This window comes from Podarcis bocagei, assembly GCF_964188305.1.
Source record: "Podarcis bocagei genome assembly, chromosome: 3".
Classification (NCBI taxonomy): domain Eukaryota; kingdom Metazoa; phylum Chordata; class Lepidosauria; order Squamata; family Lacertidae; genus Podarcis; species Podarcis bocagei.
This window is the reverse complement of record NC_138127.1, coordinates 43,969,664-43,990,643: the sequence shown is the minus strand read 5'-3', so window position 1 is coordinate 43,990,643 and position 20,980 is coordinate 43,969,664. Positions and strand designations below refer to the sequence as shown.

The 20,980-nt window shown below is 41.2% G+C and overlaps 1 protein-coding gene across 11 annotated transcripts in view; it reads left to right on the top strand.

The window, feature by feature from the left end:
• The window catches only part of PTPRK (protein tyrosine phosphatase receptor type K), a 335,265-nt gene that overhangs the window by 193,843 nt on the left and 120,442 nt on the right, over window positions 1-20,980 (top strand). For all 11 annotated transcript variants that reach the window (XM_081187606.1, XM_081187611.1, XM_081187608.1 and 8 more), the window contains exon 7: window positions 8,459-8,752. In XM_081187606.1, the coding sequence (XP_081043732.1) occupies window positions 8,459-8,752 (294 nt within the window). The remainder of the gene's footprint in view (window positions 1-8,458; window positions 8,753-20,980) is intronic.

Genomic DNA, 20,980 nt, shown 5'->3' with positions numbered 1-20,980 from the left:
ACTACTGAAATGAAAAAATCTGGGAGAGGTAACCAGAAGTGGTGGTGACAGGGTTGCTTGGAAGGACAGTGAACTCAAAAACAAACACCTGACCTCAGAATTCTTCAATTCTTAGTGTGTATGTTTTGCACTTAAGCTGAAGTGAATGATTGCTTTATTTAAATAAGAAGGTCACATGTGCAATGGACACGAAGCGAATCCTGCTTTTAACTTCTGCTGACAGTGCCTAGTTCTAAAGGACTGATCCTTTTTTATTATATAAGGACAGATTGTAAAATGATTGCAGTGGTGTTTCAAATTGAGGTGAATAAAATGCCACGGTGATGTGCAGGTTGTGAAATTCAATATGCAGGAGTTAGCAGTTTCCGCTGCAAAATCATTCTTTGTAGTTCAGCATGCCAGGCAGTCAGGAGACATTGAGTCACTAAGATTAAACGCTCCCAGCTATACAGTTGTGTATGACTTTTGTATGTTATACATAAAGTTGGCATGTTAAGTGGGAGCTTCCATGACTGCACTGAACTATGGTAAACACACACACACCCCTCTCTGATTTTTTTTAAAGTTTATAATTTTTTGAGAATACAACTTCAAAAAATCAATAGGATGTACAAATCTAAGGAAAACAAAAAACCACAACTGACTCAGAGTGCTGAATTTTGATTGTTGCTGGGAACTGTTAGAAGTCCTAGAGGTTGCAGTCCTAAGTTCGTCTACCTGAGATGTGTGAGACCTGCTGGCGAAGAGTGGGTAATACACTTAAAAATGATAATAATTCCAAGTCATGACTTAACACTAAGTTGATGAGCACATCTCTCCTCTTCCTGTGTGGCTGGGGATGCGAATTTGCAAAGCATTCTGGCTTGTCATTGTCATGCAAACCAGGAATCCTGGCTTACAGCAAATCTGATCAGTTTTAAAAGCAAGCCCACTTCAAGCCATAAGTTATGATGCTGGCTTGTTTAACTAACTGCAGTTTAGTGTAACCCAATATTCCTGGCTTTGTAACAAGTAAAACTAATTTCCACAGAAGTTTGCTTCCTGGCTGTGCAAGGGGAAGAAGGAATGGGTGAGACCAGATCTTTGATCTTTGCATCTAATCCACAGAGTGCCAAATGTTGGTTTAGTGTTACATGTAAATGCAGCCAATACTTGTTCATTGTTATCTCTGGCTTCTTGCCCAGTTTTGGTATCATGCCTTGTACTTAACTCGCACATGGAATCAGTTCCAAAAAGATGTGATCAAAGTCTTGGGGTTTCTGGGGGCTGTGCTGGATTTTCATAGGTCCCAGTCTATGACTGAGCACTGACGTAAACACAGACACTGCAAGTCTGCTTTCATGATTCAGCTGTTAAACAGTTATACCACTCTTATCCATCAGGCCCCTTGTATCCACACCTTCCTTCCCCTGGTCATATTTGTTGCCACCTGTAGGTGATAAAAGTTTCCTAAGTGTCCTGCAGTTGGGAGACAGAATCTATGCATCTTCTACCTCAGACACTTAGTTGTGAAATATTTAATTAACATGGCAGGGGGAAAATGCAGAGGAGACACTGCTAAGCAGCTGAGAAGAGGCAGGACTGAGGGGCTGCCAATCTCGGTATGGCTGAACAAAAGTAGTGTGAGGAGAATGCTGTTGTGCGCAGGTCCTGTTTGTGGGCTTAGCATCTGATTGGTCACTATAAGAACAAGATGTTGGACTCGATAGGCCTTTGACCAGATCCAAGAGGACTCTTCTTTTTTAATTGTATAGATCTTTATTGAATTTTAACATAAAAATTGACAGAATAAAACGTAAAACAGGTAATTTAGAAACAAACCCCACCAAGCTGGGCTCTTCTTATGCTTTCTGTTTCCAGTCGGAATGATTTTGTGTGCTGCAAAGGCTCTGCTTTTTGCCGTCTGCAGCCACGTGGCTTACACAATATGTTATCAACAAATCAAAGAGCAAGCTATTGAGAGTGTCTGTGTACATGCTTGGTAGCATTCTCCTTTGCGTCTGAATGAGAGCCTGTACTGCATAATACAAATTGTAACAGAAATGAAAAGAGTCACAAAGTCTTGTTGGTTCTCTGGAGAAATTGTTGAAAAATCTGCAGATCTGGATGAATGGAGTTAACAAATCCCGTAAAGCGGTTGTCCACCTTTAAAAGGAAACACTTGGTTGATGTTAAAACAAGAACAGTTATTCTCTAGTAGACTATAGCACATGGCCCTTTTTATATTACCATTTTAGACAGGGTGCAGATTTGGGAACTTAATTTTTGGAGTGTTTTGTGAAGGGAGTTTCCCAATAGAGTGCCCAGTGGGGTGTCAGGAGCAAAGGACAGAAATCCACGCTGCCCTAATTTTTTATCTTTGTGCTGAGCTCCTGGGATCACAAGGGTGCTCAGCGACTTCAAAATGAACAGGCTGGCTGTTGATTAACTGCCCTGGTCAATAGCGTACAGTCCTTACATTAATAAGGAATGTGATCTGGTAGGAAACAGTTTAAACCAGTGTGTTTGGAGAAAGCCCAGTTAAATCCTATCTCTCTTTTAACAGAGCTGCATCCTGGGGTACCCTTTCTGTCAGTTTTCTCTGGACCTGCTTAGATTACCGTAAATTTCGCTCCATAACACGCAGATTTTTCCTCCTAGAAAGTAAGGGGAAATGTCTGTGCGTGTTATGGAGCGAATGCCTACAGATGGCGGGGGAATCTGCTGCAGTCGTGAGCAGTCCGTGGCTCGCTTTGAAACAGCAAAGCGGGTGTAAGCGGCTCCTGTCAGCTAGCGGAGCCGGGAAGGAGGGAGAGAAGCAGAGCGGGAGTTGGCTGCTTTAAAACAACCCCGTGCTCTCTGTCCCTGCCTGCAGTTTTTTGCTGTCCGATTTTGGATTAGGCACTGTAGGGGCTGTGTGTGTGTGTGTGTGTGTGTGTGTGTGTGTGTGCTTGAGCTATCGTTCTCCTCCTCCTGCTTCCCCTTCACTCTCCCTGCGCCCCTGCGACGTTAGAATTGACACTCTGTGTGTCTGTGTGTGCGTGAGGGATCGTTCTCCTCCTCTTGCTTCCCCTTCACTCTCCCTGCGCCCCTGCGACGTTAGAATTGACACTCTGTGTGTCTGTGTGTGCGTGAAGGATCGTTCTCCTCCTCTTGCTTCCCCTTCACTCTCCCTGCGCCCCTGCGACGTTAGAATTGACACTCTGTGTGTCTGTGTGTGCTTGAGCTATCGTTCTCCTCCTCCTGCTTCCCCTTCACTCTCCCTGCGCCCCTGCGACGTTAGAATTGACACTCTGTGTGTCTGTGTGTGCGTGAGGGATCGTTCTCCTCCTCTTGCTTCCCCTTCACTCTCCCTGTGCCCCTGCGACGTTAGAATTGACACTCTGTGTGTCTGTGTGTGCGTGAGGGATCGTTCTCCTCCTCCTGCTTCCCCTTCACTCTCCCTGCGCCCCTGCGACGTTAGAATTGACACTCTGTGTGTCTGTGTGTGCATGAGGGATCGTTCTCCTCCTCTTGCTTCCCCTTCACTCTCCCTGCGCCCCTGCGACGTTAGTATTGACACTCTGTGTGTCTCTGTGTGTGTGAGGGCTCCTTCTCCTCTTGCTTCCCCTTCACTCTCCCGACGTTAGAATCCACACTCTGTGTGTCTCTCTGTGTGTGATTTGCTTCCCATTCACTCTTCCTGCGACTTTAGAATCCACACTGTGTGTCTCTCTGTGTGTGAGGGCTCCTTTTCCTCTTGCTTTCCATTCACTCCCTCTGCGCCCCTGCGACTTTAGAATTGACACTGTGTGTCTCTGTGTGTGTGAGGGATCGTTCTCCTTCTCTTGCTTCCCATTCACTCCCCCAGCGCCCCTGCGACTTTAGAATTGACACTCTGTGTGTTTCTGTGTGTGTGAGGGATCGTTCTCCTTCTCTTGCTTCCCATTCACTCCCCCAGCGCCCCTGCGACTTCCAGCGCCCTGCAACTTTAGGGCCAGTTCTCTCTCTCTCTGTGTGTGTGTGTGTGTTGACCTCACTGTGCTTGTTGGGGGAGAGTGTTGGTCGCACTTTTTCTTGATTTGTCTCAGAGTGGTTACTATCGTGGTTTCCTTGCTGGGGAGGAGGGAGAGATGCAGAGCCTGCTTGTTCTAAAGGAGCAAAGCCGGAGAGGAGCCTCTCCTGCATTATTAGCAGCACCCTTCTCCACACCCCCCCACGTGTGCTCCTTGTCCCTTGAGTGCTTTTCCTTCCCTCCCCACTTAAAACGTGGTTACAAAGCACGGATCCACATGGATCCTCAGGATTTTTGCATTGGGCTACTCCAAACTCACTGTCAGATCACATGTCTGTGGCCACAGCATGAACCACAAAAATCATACATCCACTGTTTTGTTTAGAATATTTTTTTCTTGTTTTCCTCCTCTAAAAACTACGTGCGTGTTATGGTCAGGTGCGTGTTATAGAGCGAAAAATACGGTAACTACGATCTCAATCACTCTGTGCGTTTACAGAGACACCCAGCATTTGTGATTGTGACTGTATGCTTGTGTTTTGAATAGAATCCCATAATCCAGAGACTACTGTAGCAGATCTCCCACCTTCAACGTTAGCCCCATCCAACCATGGGCAGGGAATGTGAAAAGTGGGGTGAGCGAGCTAGCTCTGCCCCTGCCCTATTGCCCTCCAGAGAGTCCCCACCCCCATGTTTTCTTTCTAGATTGCTATGACACCTGAGTATACTTTATTTCTAAATTGATGGTACTGCTTGCAAAATGTGATACAGAATTAGTGTTGGCTACTTCATGTCTTCCATAGTACTGTGATCTCAAATGTCCTTTTTGGGAGTACAAGAGTCAACATGCTGGTCAATTCCAGGCTGCCTTTAAGGTGCCATATGTCTCTTTGCTGTCATTTTATATGCAAGTGCAGTTTTATCCCCCCCAGTAGATGATCCCAGTGTTTCCACAAGCTTGTAAGTGACATTTACTTCTGATGCTAACCACATTAACTATGGAATAAACACCATTTGGTTGTGGAAATATATACAATAGTTTAACAGTAAAAATGAACAAAGATCCACATGCTAGCTGCACCATGAGCGTATTTGTTTATTAAAAGAATAAAGGTTGCTACATACCAGTATCAGCCCCAGTAGATGCTCACATACCAGTGCCAATGCCAGCACTAGCTGCCCCACTTTTGGTTCCGGATTAAACAGTGTGAAAGCACATCACAGGAGAAAAATTGTGATGCAGTTTTCCTAGTAGAAGGAATCCCCAGATTCTACGAATCTAAATTCAAAACAAACTAATTCTTCATAAGATTTCCCCCTCCAATGCACAATGTATATTTAAAGCTAATTTGGACCTCCAACTGAATCTAATCTCAATGATGAAGCTAGCATTCATGATGACAGTTCATTTGCTGTGAAATTAAGATGTTAAATGTCAAGCTTATGAAGGTCAATCACATTAAGAACAAACACTAAACTGTGCAGAACACCATTCCACCAGCTCTGCTAGTGTGGAATTTTATTTTGAAATAGAGTTAAAAATGCAGGCAACATCTGATTCTCGAGAGGAGTTTTATAACTGATACAGAGGCTCACTTTAGGCGTTTTTCCCACTGATTCCTAATTGGGGATGCCCTCAACCTTTGACTTCAAAGAACAGGATACTATGTTTAGAAAAATATACTTCAATTAACAGCATGCTTGTTGTGGATTAAACTATGCATTCATAAGGCTAATATATCACTGCATAATACATTTTTCTTAGGTTGGAGGCACAAAGAATATTTTTATATTAGCATATACATTTTGGTTTTAGGCTCTTGAAGACAAGGAGATGTTTATAAAGTCTCTGCATGTTTCAGTAAATTATGCATGAATTTTAATCAGTTATTAAATGAACCAGTAATTGTTGAGCGGCATTATTAATATTCTTCATAACACAATACTCTATCAGAGCCAGAGGTGTGGTGTAACTAAGAATCCCAAAAGTACACTAAATGACAACTGAAGCATGCAGTCCCAATATACCAGATAAACTTTTCTGATGTTACCTAATTAAGTTTCCTATTAATGGTTCTCATTCCTTATTCTACAACCCGAGCTATCAAATATTCCCCAATTATAATTTCAAAATTACAGAGTTTACTTTCCTATTGCAAGTAACCTGAAACTTTTTGCATCTTTAAACAGAAGTTAGTGGGCAAAGTCTGAGGCTGTTAGACATTGGGTTTATATCGCACCGTTTTCATACGTATATTCCATGACAGCTTTATATGTATATAGCCTCTAGCAACTCTTAATTTAAGGAGACAGAAGGGGCTCATCTTTTAGCTTGCTATCCCATTGCTATGACTCACAAGGTTGATTAACAAGCTCTAGCGGATTATCACAGCAAATCCCAATTCAATTTCTGAAATTGTATTTTTGCAAAGTATCGCACGATAGGAGATAGTAGAATGTGGACCTACCACACAGTGTCATAGCTAGAGCTGGACCGTCAGGCCAAAGTCCAGAGTCCTGCACCCCAGGGTGTTCCCAGAGAGCAGCAGTGGCCAACAGGCCAGGACAATAGCACCTAGGCTGGTGGGCATGCCAAGATCACTAAGACTGGTTGCCGCCGCATTCATTCATTCATTGCATTTCTATTCCACCTTTTTCCTTCATGGAGCTCAATGTGGCCTATACATTGTTCTCCCCTTCCTCATTTAATCCCCATGACAACAATGTGATGTAGGTTCCCCACCCCGATGTACACCTGCTGAGCAAGAAATGACAAGAAAGAGGAAAAGCCTGCAAAGGGGAAGAAGGTGTTGAATCAAGTGGCAGGGGATGGTCGCTTACCAGGATTTATTTATGAGTAAACATTATAGAAAGATCACGGGTGTGAGGAAAACAATGGCTGTAGAGCACTGTATTAAGTGTTGTATGGAACTACTGTTTTAATTGTGCCTTAGATAGGACTGAAGGACCCCAGAGTATGGAAGAAGCAACCAGAGTTGGTCGGTTTCCCTTTTCTAGTGTAACACCCACTTTTGGTTGGAACAGATAGGACTGGGGGTCCTCTACCCTCTACAACAGTATTCCAATATTGCTTCCATGCATTGCTCACATAGAGCTGGAGAGGGGCAAGGACAAAGGAGGGCATTGGCTCCCTCAGTTGTATCCTCTTTGCCAACCCTGTTGGGAGAAAAAATAACTAAAGAAGAGCAGGTGGTAGCCATTCCATCTAGACGTGAAAAAATGCTGCTTCCTGAGAAAGTCTGTGCTTATTGTTCAGCTTGTTTATTTGTCCAAATATGTTTGTCCAAAGTTATGACACAACACAATTGCTTTTTATTCAGTAGATGAAAGCAGAGTGGTAGGTGTTTTTAATTATGATTCTGAAAGATCTATTCAAATAATAAGCAAATAAAACCATTCCAACAATATAAGCCAATCATTAGGAGATCACAGAGTCCTGGAGAAGGGAATAGAATGATTGGTAAATTTCACTTTCTCACTTTCTCTCATTTTTCCAATCTTTAAAAGGCATCAGCATCTAAGTGCTATTTTTGCATCCAATAACCCCCAATACAATGCATTTTTGTATATTATTTTCTTTGGCACAAGACACTACATTGCAAAATTCGCAAAAGAATTTTGAAGAATGGTTGCTTTTCATTTTGCATATTGTTTCAGAAAGTGCACATCTTCACCTGGAGATGACCCTTTATACATTAGGTACCTGGTAACATAGGGTTGTTTGTTGTTTGGTTGATTTTTTATATAGATATACTATTTATCTTCTCCTCTTTTCACAAAATATATCAAACTAGCTTACAATATAAAATACAATAAGATCAGCCTTCTGGACTTTGATGTAGTAGATGAATTTCATGTGGGGCTTACATCCAGTTGTTCATACAGTAGACACAGAAGGAAGGAGTTATTTAATGTTCCCTAGCATTTCTTTCAAGAGATTAAACACATGTGGGATATCCTAATAGGTTATTTAGGTTAGATATTTTTCTAGTTGTCTATCCAGCTTTTTGGATTTGCTGCGTTGCAATTCTGCTGATTGTGAAACCCCCGTGTGCCTTGAATTTAGCATTGATGCCTAATTAACTGAAACAAATTAGCCAAAATATGAGCCATCTGGAATGAAAATGAAGCCTGTGTGTTTATTAGTGGATTCATTTTATTCAGGAAAGTGTGTGTTGCTTTTAATTGCTTCCTGAAGTAAATCACTCCTAGGCAATGCTACTGTAGGCAGAATCTCCATTGTTATAGTTTATTCTCTCTGTTGGTCCCCTAGTACTAAAGGCAATTTAACAGAAGTATTGAAATGTATTCCGTTGTTTCATGTTTTTTATCAGCTGATATTGTTAGTTGTGTGTGTTAAATATTCACATACTTCCTTACATTGCTGTTGTTTACTCATTTAAGATCCAGGCCTTATGCCAATATTTATCTTTCTGACTCAGCTCTTATAATTATGTCTTGCAGAACCACCTCGACCAATAGCACCCCCACAACTGCTTGGAGTTGGACCAACTTACTTGCTGATTCAGTTGAATGCGAATTCCATTATTGGAGATGGGCCGATTATCCTAAAAGAAGTGGAATACCATATGACAACTGGGACCTGGACAGAGACCCATGCTGTAAATGCACCAACTTACAAGCTGTGGCATTTGGACCCAGACACAGAGTATGAAATCCGTGTTCTTCTAACCAGACCTGGAGAAGGTGGCACTGGTCAACCAGGTCCACCGCTTATCACCCGGACCAAGTGTGCAGGTATTGCTTGTTCTAGACTCTATTCTGGATTTACTGTAATACGGTACTGCTAAAACCTAATTTTAGAATGTGCTTTTTTCTTTCTGCAACCCATATGTTTAGATCACCTGTGCTGGCTTTAGAATTCCGCTAAGAATTCAACCAGTAGTAATTTCTCAAAGGGAAGTGGCACCTTTATTCTGTTACAGGTGATTTCCCCCACCCTATGAGAACTAGTGCATGGCTGTAGCTAAGTGTGTATGCTGTGGGCCAAGTAGCTGGAGATTTATATACAAGCTGTGCTATGAACTTGCAAGGCGACATTAGCAAACCAGTCACCCTCTCCACCCCCACCCTAATTCACAATGACTTGAATTGAGAGGATTTCTTGTGGAATGGCGTTTCACTTCCTTCTCGACCCTGCTGTGGTCGTCTGTAGCCCCAGAAAAGCAGTTACTGAATAGCTCGGGAACGACGTTTTGGTTTACTTAAGTAGCTTTTACATAAGAAGATCATAGCCAAAACAATTAAAATGTGATTTCAGAGTTCTTTGTCAGAAAAGGGAGTTGCATGGGGGGAAAGGAGTAAAAGTTTGGTTTATTCTTTAAGCATTTGAATAAATAAACTTTAAAAAGGGGATCAAACCTAGGAATTGCATGTGTCAGAGAACATTCTTCAACCCAAGTCTGTTTCTTTGTCAAGCTAGCCTCTTGGTTTTTCTTTACCATCTCCTGAGATTGATGAAATCCTGATAAACATACAATTCAGGCTGGGATACATGAGATCACAAGCAGCAGTACTCCATCCTGCAACAGTGGTATCATGTGAAAAGCCCTAGACCTGCAGGAAGACTAGCAACTCTGAGCAACCTTAATGCTGGTGTGGGAAACAGCTACAGCTGGAGTGGAGAACCTCTAACCCTTGGTTCAAATTTGGATGGACTGCCAGTTCCAGTCCCCCACATTTAGCCTTCTAGGCCATTTCCTTCAGATGATACCCACCTGCCCCACACCTGGGAGCCAATGTAGGTACTGGGAGCCAATGTAGGTCTTTCAAGAAACGTACTGGGAGCCAATGTAGGTCTTTCAAGACCGGTGTTATATGGTCTTGGCGGCCGCTCCCAGTCACCAGTGTGGCTGCTGCATTCTGGATTAGTTGTAGTTTCTGGGTCACCTTCAAAGGTAGCACCACGTAGAGCACGTTGCAGTAGTCCAAGCGGGAGATAACTAGAGCATGCACCACTCTGGCGAGACAGTCTGCCGGCAGGTAGGGTCTCAGCCTGCGTACCAGATGGAGCTGGTAGACAGCCACCCTGGACACAGAATTGACCTGCACCTTCATGGACATCTGTGAGTCCAAAATGACTTCCAGGTTGTGCACCTGGTCTTTCAGGGGCACAGTTACCCCATTCAGGACCAGGGAGTCCCTGCAGGAAGCAGGGTTGAACTCCCCGCTGGTCAGCTGATGCACCGTTTAATTATGATTAGTCTCTATCTCCCCACCCACTCCATTGGACCTACACTGATGGGACAAGCCACTCACCAATCACTCAATGAGATCATGATGTCATATAGCTGACAGGTGGGTGGTCCTGCCCACTTCTCAAAGTTGGTCCTCAGTGTAGGGAAATGAGGCCTTGCTGAACCAAAAAGGTTCTCCACGCCTGAGCTGCGGAATAGGAATCTGTTTTCTCACATTAGTAGGTGGCCCAAAAAGGAACAGTGTTGCTGTATCTCCAGCTCATCTCTAAAGTTGCATGAGAACCCAGTGTCAGAGGTGGTCTTATAAATAGAAGAGCAGTGGTTTTGTACAAGCTGCCTTTACAGTTCCATTGCTTGTTAGCAGGAGAAATCTCAACAGCTGTGATGTTACAGATGTTGAGCCTTTTCATGGGTCACTTTAATTGTGTAGCTCACAGCAGCCTCTGTGCCTTTCCTTCCCCCTAGAGTTCACGGATCTCACCGCAAGTTCCACTTCCAACGTTCACTCTAATTGTGGGGAATCAAAAGCACAAGGCACTTGTGATTCTGCAAGTCACAAAATTAAAGCAACTCATGAACTATCCGAGGATCATTGTTTTTATTTTTATTTTTCTAAATGATTTTTATTAAGATTTCAAAGAAAAAAAATACATAGATAAAAAGAAGAGGGGGGAAAAAGACAGAAATAAGAATAAAAGAAAAATACAAAATACAAAAAAATAAAAAACACTTAAAAAATACATCAATCTTTCCACCTTACATTCATTTCCTTGCTTTCCTGACCTCCTCATACCTCCCTTTTTTGTATTCCAATTCAGTTAGTTAATTCAGCAATTTCTTTCCCTCTTTGTTTTTATCTTAATCCTTTAACTTAATATATTATAACTTTGGATTCTCACCTGTTAATAATCCATTTTTACATACACCTTTATAACATTGCTGCTTAAACCACTTAACTTCATTCTGACATCATTCTAACATTCATTAATTTTGCAATATTTCTGTAAATAATCTTTAAATTACCGAGGATCATTGTTTTTAGTGGAGTAGTCAGTTTGGTGCTCCCCTCGGTAGGTGAGCTATATTTAATTTTGAAAATTGGAAAAAATAAGAGTTCTTGAAAAAGTTGAGCAGCAACTGTTGCAAACATTCCTGTGCTGAATTTAATAAGCTGTATCTCGGTAAATGGGGACACCTGGTGTTGGTAACACTTTATTTTGAAGATAAAGTGCCTTGAGAATTTCCTACTCTGTGTCTCTGCCCTAGACAAACTACTACCCTGAAATTTGAAATACACAATGTTATTGCTACCCTAGGAATCATGTGTCAACCTTGGATCAGATGACACTTGCTGAAATCCACCCGCTGTTAAAGGGTTCTCATTTCTCTTAAATATTTTAGGCATTGGCGCAAACATAAGTAGAAGCTGGAAGTAACTTTTTTGATTGGAGCACTAGAGTTAGAACAGAAAAATAATCATTTTACCTCCATTTTCCATTATGGCATATAGGGGAATGAAGTGCTTTGCTCTGGAAATATTGGTTATTCTTATCTTGAGCCTGCTGTGGTTTGACAGACACAATTAAGTATGGTGAAGTTATTGTAATTTTAGAAATCACCAGTACAGTATATTACTGATGAATGAGATGTATAAAGTAATGATTGGATTAAATCAAGCTTAAAGGTGTCATCCAATGTCTCATGACTGGACTTAACCTTCTTCTCTGTTCCCTGCTCTCTCTCCCCCCCCCCCCCCCGGATTTCTGCTCAGGAAGTTTCCCCAATTCACTGGAGGAGATTTTGAGTGTTCATGGGGGGCTGCAGGTGAAACAATAAGAAAAGGGAAGTCCCATTAGGTCAGCTGAATGTTTCTCTTACATCACCATAGCCAGTCCTCTGGAGATTGGATTAAATACAATTTAAGAATAAAAGTTGATTCAGACGTATTAAGTTAGCTCTGTTGTCATTTATCAATACTTGTTTTCTCCCAGACTCGTAGTCCCATGAGGCTGGGTAATGGTGTGGGTCTAAATTAAAACAATGTATATCAGTTTCCACCGTTGTCCTACAACAATACTGGAAATTATGTTCAGGAAAAGGTATTGTGTCTTCCAGATACCTTTTCAGATAGCCTCTCTTTCCATTGTAAACCCATTAAATAAGATCTGAATAAAGCCATGAAAAGGCACTTCTAACTTGAGCGTCAAATGACAAAGCTGATCCAGTCTGTGTAACTGCTCGCTTCCTGCAGAAAGCCTGTAAGCTGGCCATGAGCATAGCAACACTCTACCCATCTATAATTCCCAGCAACTAGTATTTATAGGCATTCTGCCTCTGAAATTAGAAGCAAAGTGTAGCCATTGGGGCTAGTAGCCATTTATATCCTTATCTTGATTATGTAATCTCAAAAATATAGTGGCTGAAATCAAATGAAAGTTTAATATATAGCCTGGTGTGCCTTATTATAAAGCTAGATTTTGCCAAACATTTTTTATTGGGCCTCAAAGGTTTATTTTTAGTGTGCAAAGGATGTGGAGCTAAATTGTTAGGAGGGATATGTTAGAAAACTGCGGTTCTTACTTTGAAGACAACACTATTTTTTTATTTTAAAATAAATTGAAAATGAACTTTACACAATGTTGATATGGCAGTTAATGTTTTGACATTTTCAAACCATTTTCTGTGATTTCTTTTCCACTCAGACACACACACACACACACACACACACACACACACACACGATCAACATAAAATGGTTATATATATAGCAGGAATGATGACTGCAACTCCCATTATCCTCAGTCAACATGGCCAGTGTCAGGGATGATGGAAGCTGGAGTCCCAGAAACATCTGGAGGTCCACAAGTTAGCCATCAATGATCTATTAAATAGTGTGATATTAAGCATCCAGTATACCATAATTTATCAAGTAGCCCAGCTAAACTGATTTGGCTGTAATTTTAGATCTGGCAAATGGAAGCATTTTTAAATTAACTGATTTGCCTTCAAAAAATTTTCATCACAAAATCTGCTGAGCCTATGGGAATTCTCTGTATGCAAGAATCCATAACAGAACTGCATGGATGAGTTCCCCTCTTAGTTGAATTCAAAATCAACCTGTCGTTATAATCTCTTTGGGAATTTGGGTCTGAGACATACCAGTATCCATGGTCTGTAATTTAACCACCTGTCTAAATTCTAAAAGACAAGTCGGTTTGCTATGATTCATTGGGAACAAAATTCCTAAAGGGCTACAGTATCAAAAGGGCTACTTGTAGCTTCAATTCAATCTCACGAGGCTGCAGCAACCAGAGAGCTTTCTCAGACAGCCTAAGTATATAGGGAGGCAAGACAATTCTGAAGGCACTCTGATGGCAGATTCTTTAAAGATTTTACAGGCCAGAACAAGCAACGTAACTTAACGATGGCAACAGCCAGGATAATATGCTCATTACAAAGCACCCTGTTCAAAAGCCAGGCTGCAGCGTTTTGGAGCAGCAACTTCACACTGCACAGAGTGAGAAGATATACAGTGGGACAGGCTTTCACTGTGCACTAGATTGTGGCCATAAATAGATTCTGAAAGAGACAATGTTCAGCAGGGGTGTCATAGTTTTGGGTACTAATGGATGCATTTTTTTCAGTATATGGCAGTGAAACATAAAATCAGTGGATAAATCTTCAGTTAATAGTAAAGTTAAATAACCACAGAATAAATTTAATATTTATACAGTTTGGCTTAGTTAAAACATACTGGCTTGGTTTCCAGATCATAGTTTGAAGGAGGTGGCAGCAGAGCTGGAGGCAGAGGGGCAGGACACAGTCTTGGAACCAAGAACCACCTTCGTAGATACGATGCACCTGCCCAGAAAGAGCACATGTGTGCACATGCAGTAGACCCTTAGGGCTGGAGAGTGCCATAGTGAGCTTGCCCTGCCTCATCATTCAAAGCTTGGTGTGAGGGGTATGTCAACTGTTGGGCCATCTTTGTACGTACTGTTTGCTTATGAACCTCTAGCCTTCCAGATGCACTTTGGAATCTTGATTTCTGGAGCTTTTTCTTGCTGCTAAGCCTGTACCGTTCTTAGCTAAAATAAATATCTCTTCCTTATTCAGGTAGGTAGCCCTGTTGGTCTGACGCAGTTGAAACATAGATATTAAAAAATTGCAAATTGTCCAGTAGCACCTTAGAGACCAACTAAGTTTGTTCTTGGTATAAGCTTTCGTGTGCATGCAAACTATCTATTCCTTATACTTGCTTAACAGCTGCTGTCATTAAGTTTGGGGAGTTTACCACCATGTTTTGAAAGGTCCGAGTTCACACACATAGGTGATGGGGAGGAAGCTGCTTTGCTATGGTATGCTAACACCTGCACTCAAAAGTGATGAATAAATATAATAAATTAATAAATATGTCTTGCTAGTTGCAATGTTGTACACTACACAGATTGGCATCTATAATTAAGAGGGTCATTGTGAAGGTTATACTGAATTTCAACTTTCAAAAAAGTTGGACTCCCCACCACCCTCATTTGTCATGTCTGGCTCTCTGTTAGGGAATAGATCCAGATGAAGATTATGCTATATTATTTTGAGGTCCTAGAGAGGAAGCAGAGTATGAAAGCGGCTAAAGGTACAAGGAAGTTGACACTTCAAATACATGAAAATAATGCAGAACTGCACAGTCCATTTAGAGATTTTTCTAGATCAGGGATTACTTTTGGAATTTAAGATGGGCCTCAGATCTAGAACTGCTAGAGAGACTTAGAAAGTGATGCATGTGAAGATTTCTATAGCTATTAGTAAAACTCACATAGGATACAGATATATTTAATATTTGAGACTGTGGTTAAATGCTGCATTTAGCCTTTCTTTAAGACTCCTATAATGGCAAGAAAGCAATCCGAACATGATGATAAAAAATGGGAGTATCTCCTCTGCATGCAAGTAGATAAAAATGACCTAATTTAATTTACATACACACACCATTGAAAAGCCATTCATCGGTGCAGGTGAGAAGAGTATGGGTATTATGTCTTCTATACATTTGCAGATTTTTTCTCCCAGTTTGTATCCTTCCAGACAAGAGGAGAGCCACAGCTGCATTTAGACCACAGTGATTTATCAGATGTGTGGGCATCTAGTCAATAGATCACATTTCTGAGAAGAGCAGTATCTGTAGCAAGAAAATGTATTGAGCACATTAATCCAAAGGCTCTACTCCAGCAGTAAAAGAGGTGACACAGATGATCATTCATATGATACCGCTTCAGAAGACCTTAGAGAGAAGCTCATGCTGCAAAGTTCAAATCCTGATAATATAATCTTTGTAGTTTATCTGAAGGTTTCCAAATTTGCCATTTTGTTTCATAACTGTTCTTATTGAAATTTTGATTGTTTTGGAAATGAAAGTGGCTTTCTAATCTAGATGGTGGTGGAAAGAATTTTTAAATTGAAATACACACACATATATAACACAAAGCGTGCAATTCAGAGTAAAAAACTGGAACATATAGTGGTGTCTTGTTAATTGACAGGATTAGAAAGGCAAAAAGGCTGGGTTCTATGGATGCTTTATAGACACCTACTACTTTATAGGCACCTACTAACAATCAGCCATTTAACACAGAGAGAAATCTGTAGGGATTTGCCAAGTAATAGGGGAGATCAAATAAAACCCAGGCAATAGTGGTGTGGAAAGATGAAAATTTCCTTTGCTGGGTGGAGGGTTGGAGTTGCTTTTAATTATACAGCAGATAAGGAGAGAGAAAGTAGGATATTGCAGGGGGTTATTACTGCATTGCAAGGGGTTGGACTCGGTGACCCTTGGGGGTCACTTACAAATCTACAGTTCTATGATTCTATTATATGTGAATCAAATATCAAGGGTACCCAATGTGGTACCCTCCAGATGTAGCACAGTTCCCAGTGCCACACCCAGCAGAGCCAATATCCAAAGATAATGGGAATTGTGGTCCAACAAAATCTGTGTGCGTGTGTGCGCGCGCACGCACCATGTTGGCTACCCCTGCTGTATATTCAGCTGAATATGTTAATCTTTTACTCAGCTGCCCAGCACCACTTGCAAAGTATCTTCACACTGAGTGTATTTAATGAGAGACTGCCGATGTCTCAATGGTGCAAAAGGAATAGTACAACAGCACTCCTTCTTTTCCAATAATAAAGTCATCTGGTGAAGGGGGGGGGGGAGCAGTTGGCCATCACAACCCTAAGGCAATATTTTCCTTAAAATATGTTTTTTTATTCTACATTATTAAATGCTTCCTGGTATGCTCCACTAAGTAATTATGGCTAGGTGTGACAGAAAAGACTATTATAAACTTGTTTAATTTGTCGCTAGTAACCTAGGGCTCACAAATCAATTTATTAACCTCAGTATTGGTCTAAATCTTCCTTAAGAAAAGCCATCAGAAGGCGAACTGGGACAGAAATATAAATCTGTTCTCGAGGCCTTTGCGCTTTTGACAACTAATTTACAGCTCAACCCTACGACTTACTTTCCCAGCAAATACAGACATCCTTTAGAGAGCAGTGCCTGGTGCATTGCCACATGAATTCATGCAATGGTGTTATGCTGCCTTGCATATATAGTCACCAAAGTAAGTATTTTGGGTTTGTGGCTTCAAGTTACTTGGTTTATTCATATCTTTAAAGCATTATTACCCAGCTTTTCAGCTTACATAAGACCCGTTAAAAACAAGAAAGTCCTTGGGTTCACACTTGCAATCTAGGCATTGTACACAAAAGAATGGGGGGAGATAAAGAGGGGAGGGAAAGTAACAAACTTAGGTTCCAATTCCTAATGCTACAAAATTATTTAGAGGAGGCAGCAAACAGAAATGGTCTGCCAACAAAGCTAATGGTGTGGCTTCTGCTGTAGGCAACTGGAGTGGTTGTCATTCTTTCTGTTCTGCAGTTTTTGAGAGCTAATTCATCGTCATCTAACATCCTTATTTAGGCTGTAAAAGACCTTCAGGATGGATTTTGTTTTATTCTATTTGCACAATTCCTTTTTAAGGGACTGTTGTTCTGAGGGAAATAGATAGGGTCTTGAGCTCCTCCAAGTCTTTCCAAGTGCTGATACAGGACAAATAAACAATGCTTGTTCATTTAGAAAGGCCTTCTCAAAATAACTCATTACGTTGTTAGCGCTGCAGCTCCAGAGAGCTGTAAAATATGTGACTAAGAAGTTCATCTGGATTTGAGTTATTTTATTTGGCTATGATTTACTGTAGAAGGGGATTCAAAAGAAAAATTACAAAGAGTGTTTGTTAATTTTTCAGTGCTATTTTTATTGGTATAAATAAACACTCAAAATGTGCGTACTCAAGATTTATTGTATGTGCCCAGAAGAAAATGAAAACAAATGCGATTTGTTATACTTTATACTGCCTGCTTTCTAACCCTGCACTTAACATAATCTGGAAGAATAGCCCTGTTTTACTACAAGTGTAGGCTATTCGTGTTGTTGTTTTTCTAATCAAGAGTTTCTAACAAATTTTCCCAAAGCAGAATTTGAAACAGAGTAGGGAATGTGCAGTTGTACAGATGTTGTTAGACTGTAGCTCCCACCAGCTGCAGCCTGAATGACTTATAGTCGAGGATGACAAGAGCTGGAGTTCAGCAACACCTGGAGGGCCACAGGTTCCTCAACGCTGATTTAAAGTAAATTGGGAGGGTGCTGCCATGCAAAACAATTCAAGGGACCTGAAGGAAGCTAAACAGTTTTGGGAAGATTACCTATTCTTCCTCTAACTCTGCTAGTTGTAGGCTTTGAGGGCTAACTGTGGGGCTCCACAGCCCCCACTCTCAAGACAGCCCAAACAAAGCCTAGGATGTTTGCCTGAGTTGTTACTGCTGCCTACCTCTCAGCAAAATTGCCACTTGCAAGGGCCGTTTTACAGAGCTTATCAGTGGCTATCTGCTACCCTTTTTGCAAATGAAACTGATGAGAAGTGGGAAAGAAACTTAAATTAGAGGCGTTTTGACTTGAGAGCCATTTAACATTGAGGTTCAAAATTGTAGCTCTTGACCACTTTACAATAAGTTATTGTGCTTATATTTTGTGTGGTGTTTAAATTCTGCAGGAGAGAAAAGGAGGGTGAATTTTGGATCAGGCTTCTAAGTGGAAATGGCTGGGGTGGATTTGAATCAAGGCCTGGACATAATAACTTGTCAGTCATAGTTTGGTTGACAGAACTTTCTACCTCTCGAATTTTGCAACATTTGTGGTCATTTATCTATATGGTTTAGAAATCTTGTATTTTTAAAAATATAAAAAACCGACATTCCTTAGGCAGGTTATATTTAAAGAAAAGAAAAATGGCCTGACAGTGAGTGATGTTTCATTAGTGGCTGTCTCAGGAAGAACAAACAAGACAGAAATTTTCCAGTCCAGCATTTAGGTGCTAACATTACGCCCTAACCAACTACACCCTCTAAGTAGTCATCATGCAGGACCACCGTATTTTTCGCCCTATAAGACACACTTTCCCCCCTCCAAAAATGAAGGGGAAATGTGTGTGCATCCTATGGGGTGAATGCAGGCTTTCGCTGAAGCTAGCAGAGACCTCGCCAGCACCCAGAAGCTTGGGGTGTGCTGAACTCCGCACACCCCAAACTTCGTGCTTAGCGCAGCGCATCTGGGGAAAAAAAATAATTTCCCCCCCTTTATTCCACCCCCCAAATACTAGGTGCGTCCTATGGGCCAGTGCATACTATGGGGCGAAAAATACGGTATTTTCTTTCCTAACATGAAAGCGAGAGTCAATCCCTTTGACACATACTGCTTCAGCTTCTCTCTCTCTCTCTCTCTCTCTCTCTCTCTCCCCCCCCCCTCTCTCCATATATATATGGTGGTGTATTACCTTTGTGTCTGTGTGTGAAATTTGAAACTGCTAATATATGCAGTCACCAATGTAGTGACTGAAATGGGAAATAATTGTCTTTGCTTGTAAAGCAGGTTGTGGTAATATTTAGCTAAGCCTGTATCAAAGGAATCCTAATTCCTTAATTAAGTACTGTGTTAATATATAAATCTTTATATTAATCTATTAAGGGAACTACATTTTTTAGAGAGTCTATTTTTTTACTGGGCCCCATAAACTGAGTAACCACTATTTCTATAGCAACCTTCAATTTATGTGGAGAAATGTATATATTTTCATTCTCCCTCCCTCCAACAGTGTGCACTTAAAGTTTTCATGTGCTTTTATTTGCCTCAGTGGGAGGATATTTCTTCAGTAGCCTGTGTTAAGAAGAGAAGGCACATTGAAGCGCCATTCAAAATCTGCCTTCCTGTGAGAGAAGACAGAAGTCTTCTTGCTTGTTGGCAGGGAACTTCCTCATTCCAATAAAGTGCATATCTTCTTTATGTTGAGGATGTTGAGAGTGGCTGTTGTTTTCCCCTCTGCTAGTTATTTCAGTTGCAACTGAACAAATAAACTTCTCCAGGCGCAAGATGTGAACAGTGTGGCAGTAGTCTACAAAAGCCAGACAATATTATTACTGTCTGGTAGAAAGCCATCACTTAGACTAACTAGTTATTACTCTTTCCTTTTTTAAGACTGCCAGCAACACATCAAGGAGAAAATGCTGAGATTCTACCCTCTCCTGTTTTCTCTAATGTGACGTTAATAATTCAGCGTGGGTTCATTCACCACTTACTTTATCTTTCTGTCAATAGCAGAAATGTTATCTAGATACAATTTAGGCTCATAATCACCACTGAGTTCAAAGCTAAACCTAATTGGCCTGGGAGACTAAGACATTTTTACCCACTCCCTCCTCTTTGGGGGTATAATTATCCTTTGGCCATAGCCCTCTGACTGGAGATGGTGTTTTTGAGCTTTGAGGGCCTCCTGTGGAGCAAATGAGCAGTAAATTGCAGCTTTAGTCCATAGGATGCTATCTCTGCCAATCCAAACAGCAGTGCTACTTTTCTATAACATCTAGATAGCAAGAGATGAGGCTACACATGACAAAATTTCCCACCTCAGTAAACATGTCCCATTTTAGGGCCAATTTTTAGTTTTGTGAAAAATGGGAGTCATGATTCCTGCAGAAATTCAGATGTGGAAACCTTCCATGGCACAGAAATAAACACAATCACGTTCTACCAAATTCAGGACCAGAGGATGCTACAGTAATTGGTGATCCTATTATGGGGTTGAGGACGCTTTTAAAGCATGAGAGCCACATTCTCTCATGGGGAACTTTTTAGGGGCCACATGCCAATGATGGAGGGCAGTGGAGGTAAAAAGTAAGCATAGCAACATGTGCAATTCTTAACATTGCAGAGCAGGCTAAATTCCAGCTGTGCAAAACTTTTAGAGATTTCTACATGCACATCTCTTCATCCTCCATTCAGGCAAGCAAAAGATAATATTGATGTTCAGGAATACATTTCAGCCAGGCAAAAGCATTTGCAGAGGGTTTGAAGCAAAGCGAGTGAGGGGTGTGGATTTGAAAGAGGCTCCAGTGATGGATAGAGAACCACTATATATGGATAGAGAAGAAATGTGTTAGATTAGATGTGGCTATTGGTCTGGTTCTTTCCATATGGTCCCACTTTTGACATACAGTTTCCGCATCCCTAGATGCAGAATCACATGGCATATATAGCACAACAAAATGAAAGCAATTCTGTCCTGCAGTATAATGATCAGCCAGTAGTTTGCGGGGCATTAAGGCACAATCTCTGCGTAATTAGAATATTTTCTGGGTGAAATTAGTGATTGAGATTCTG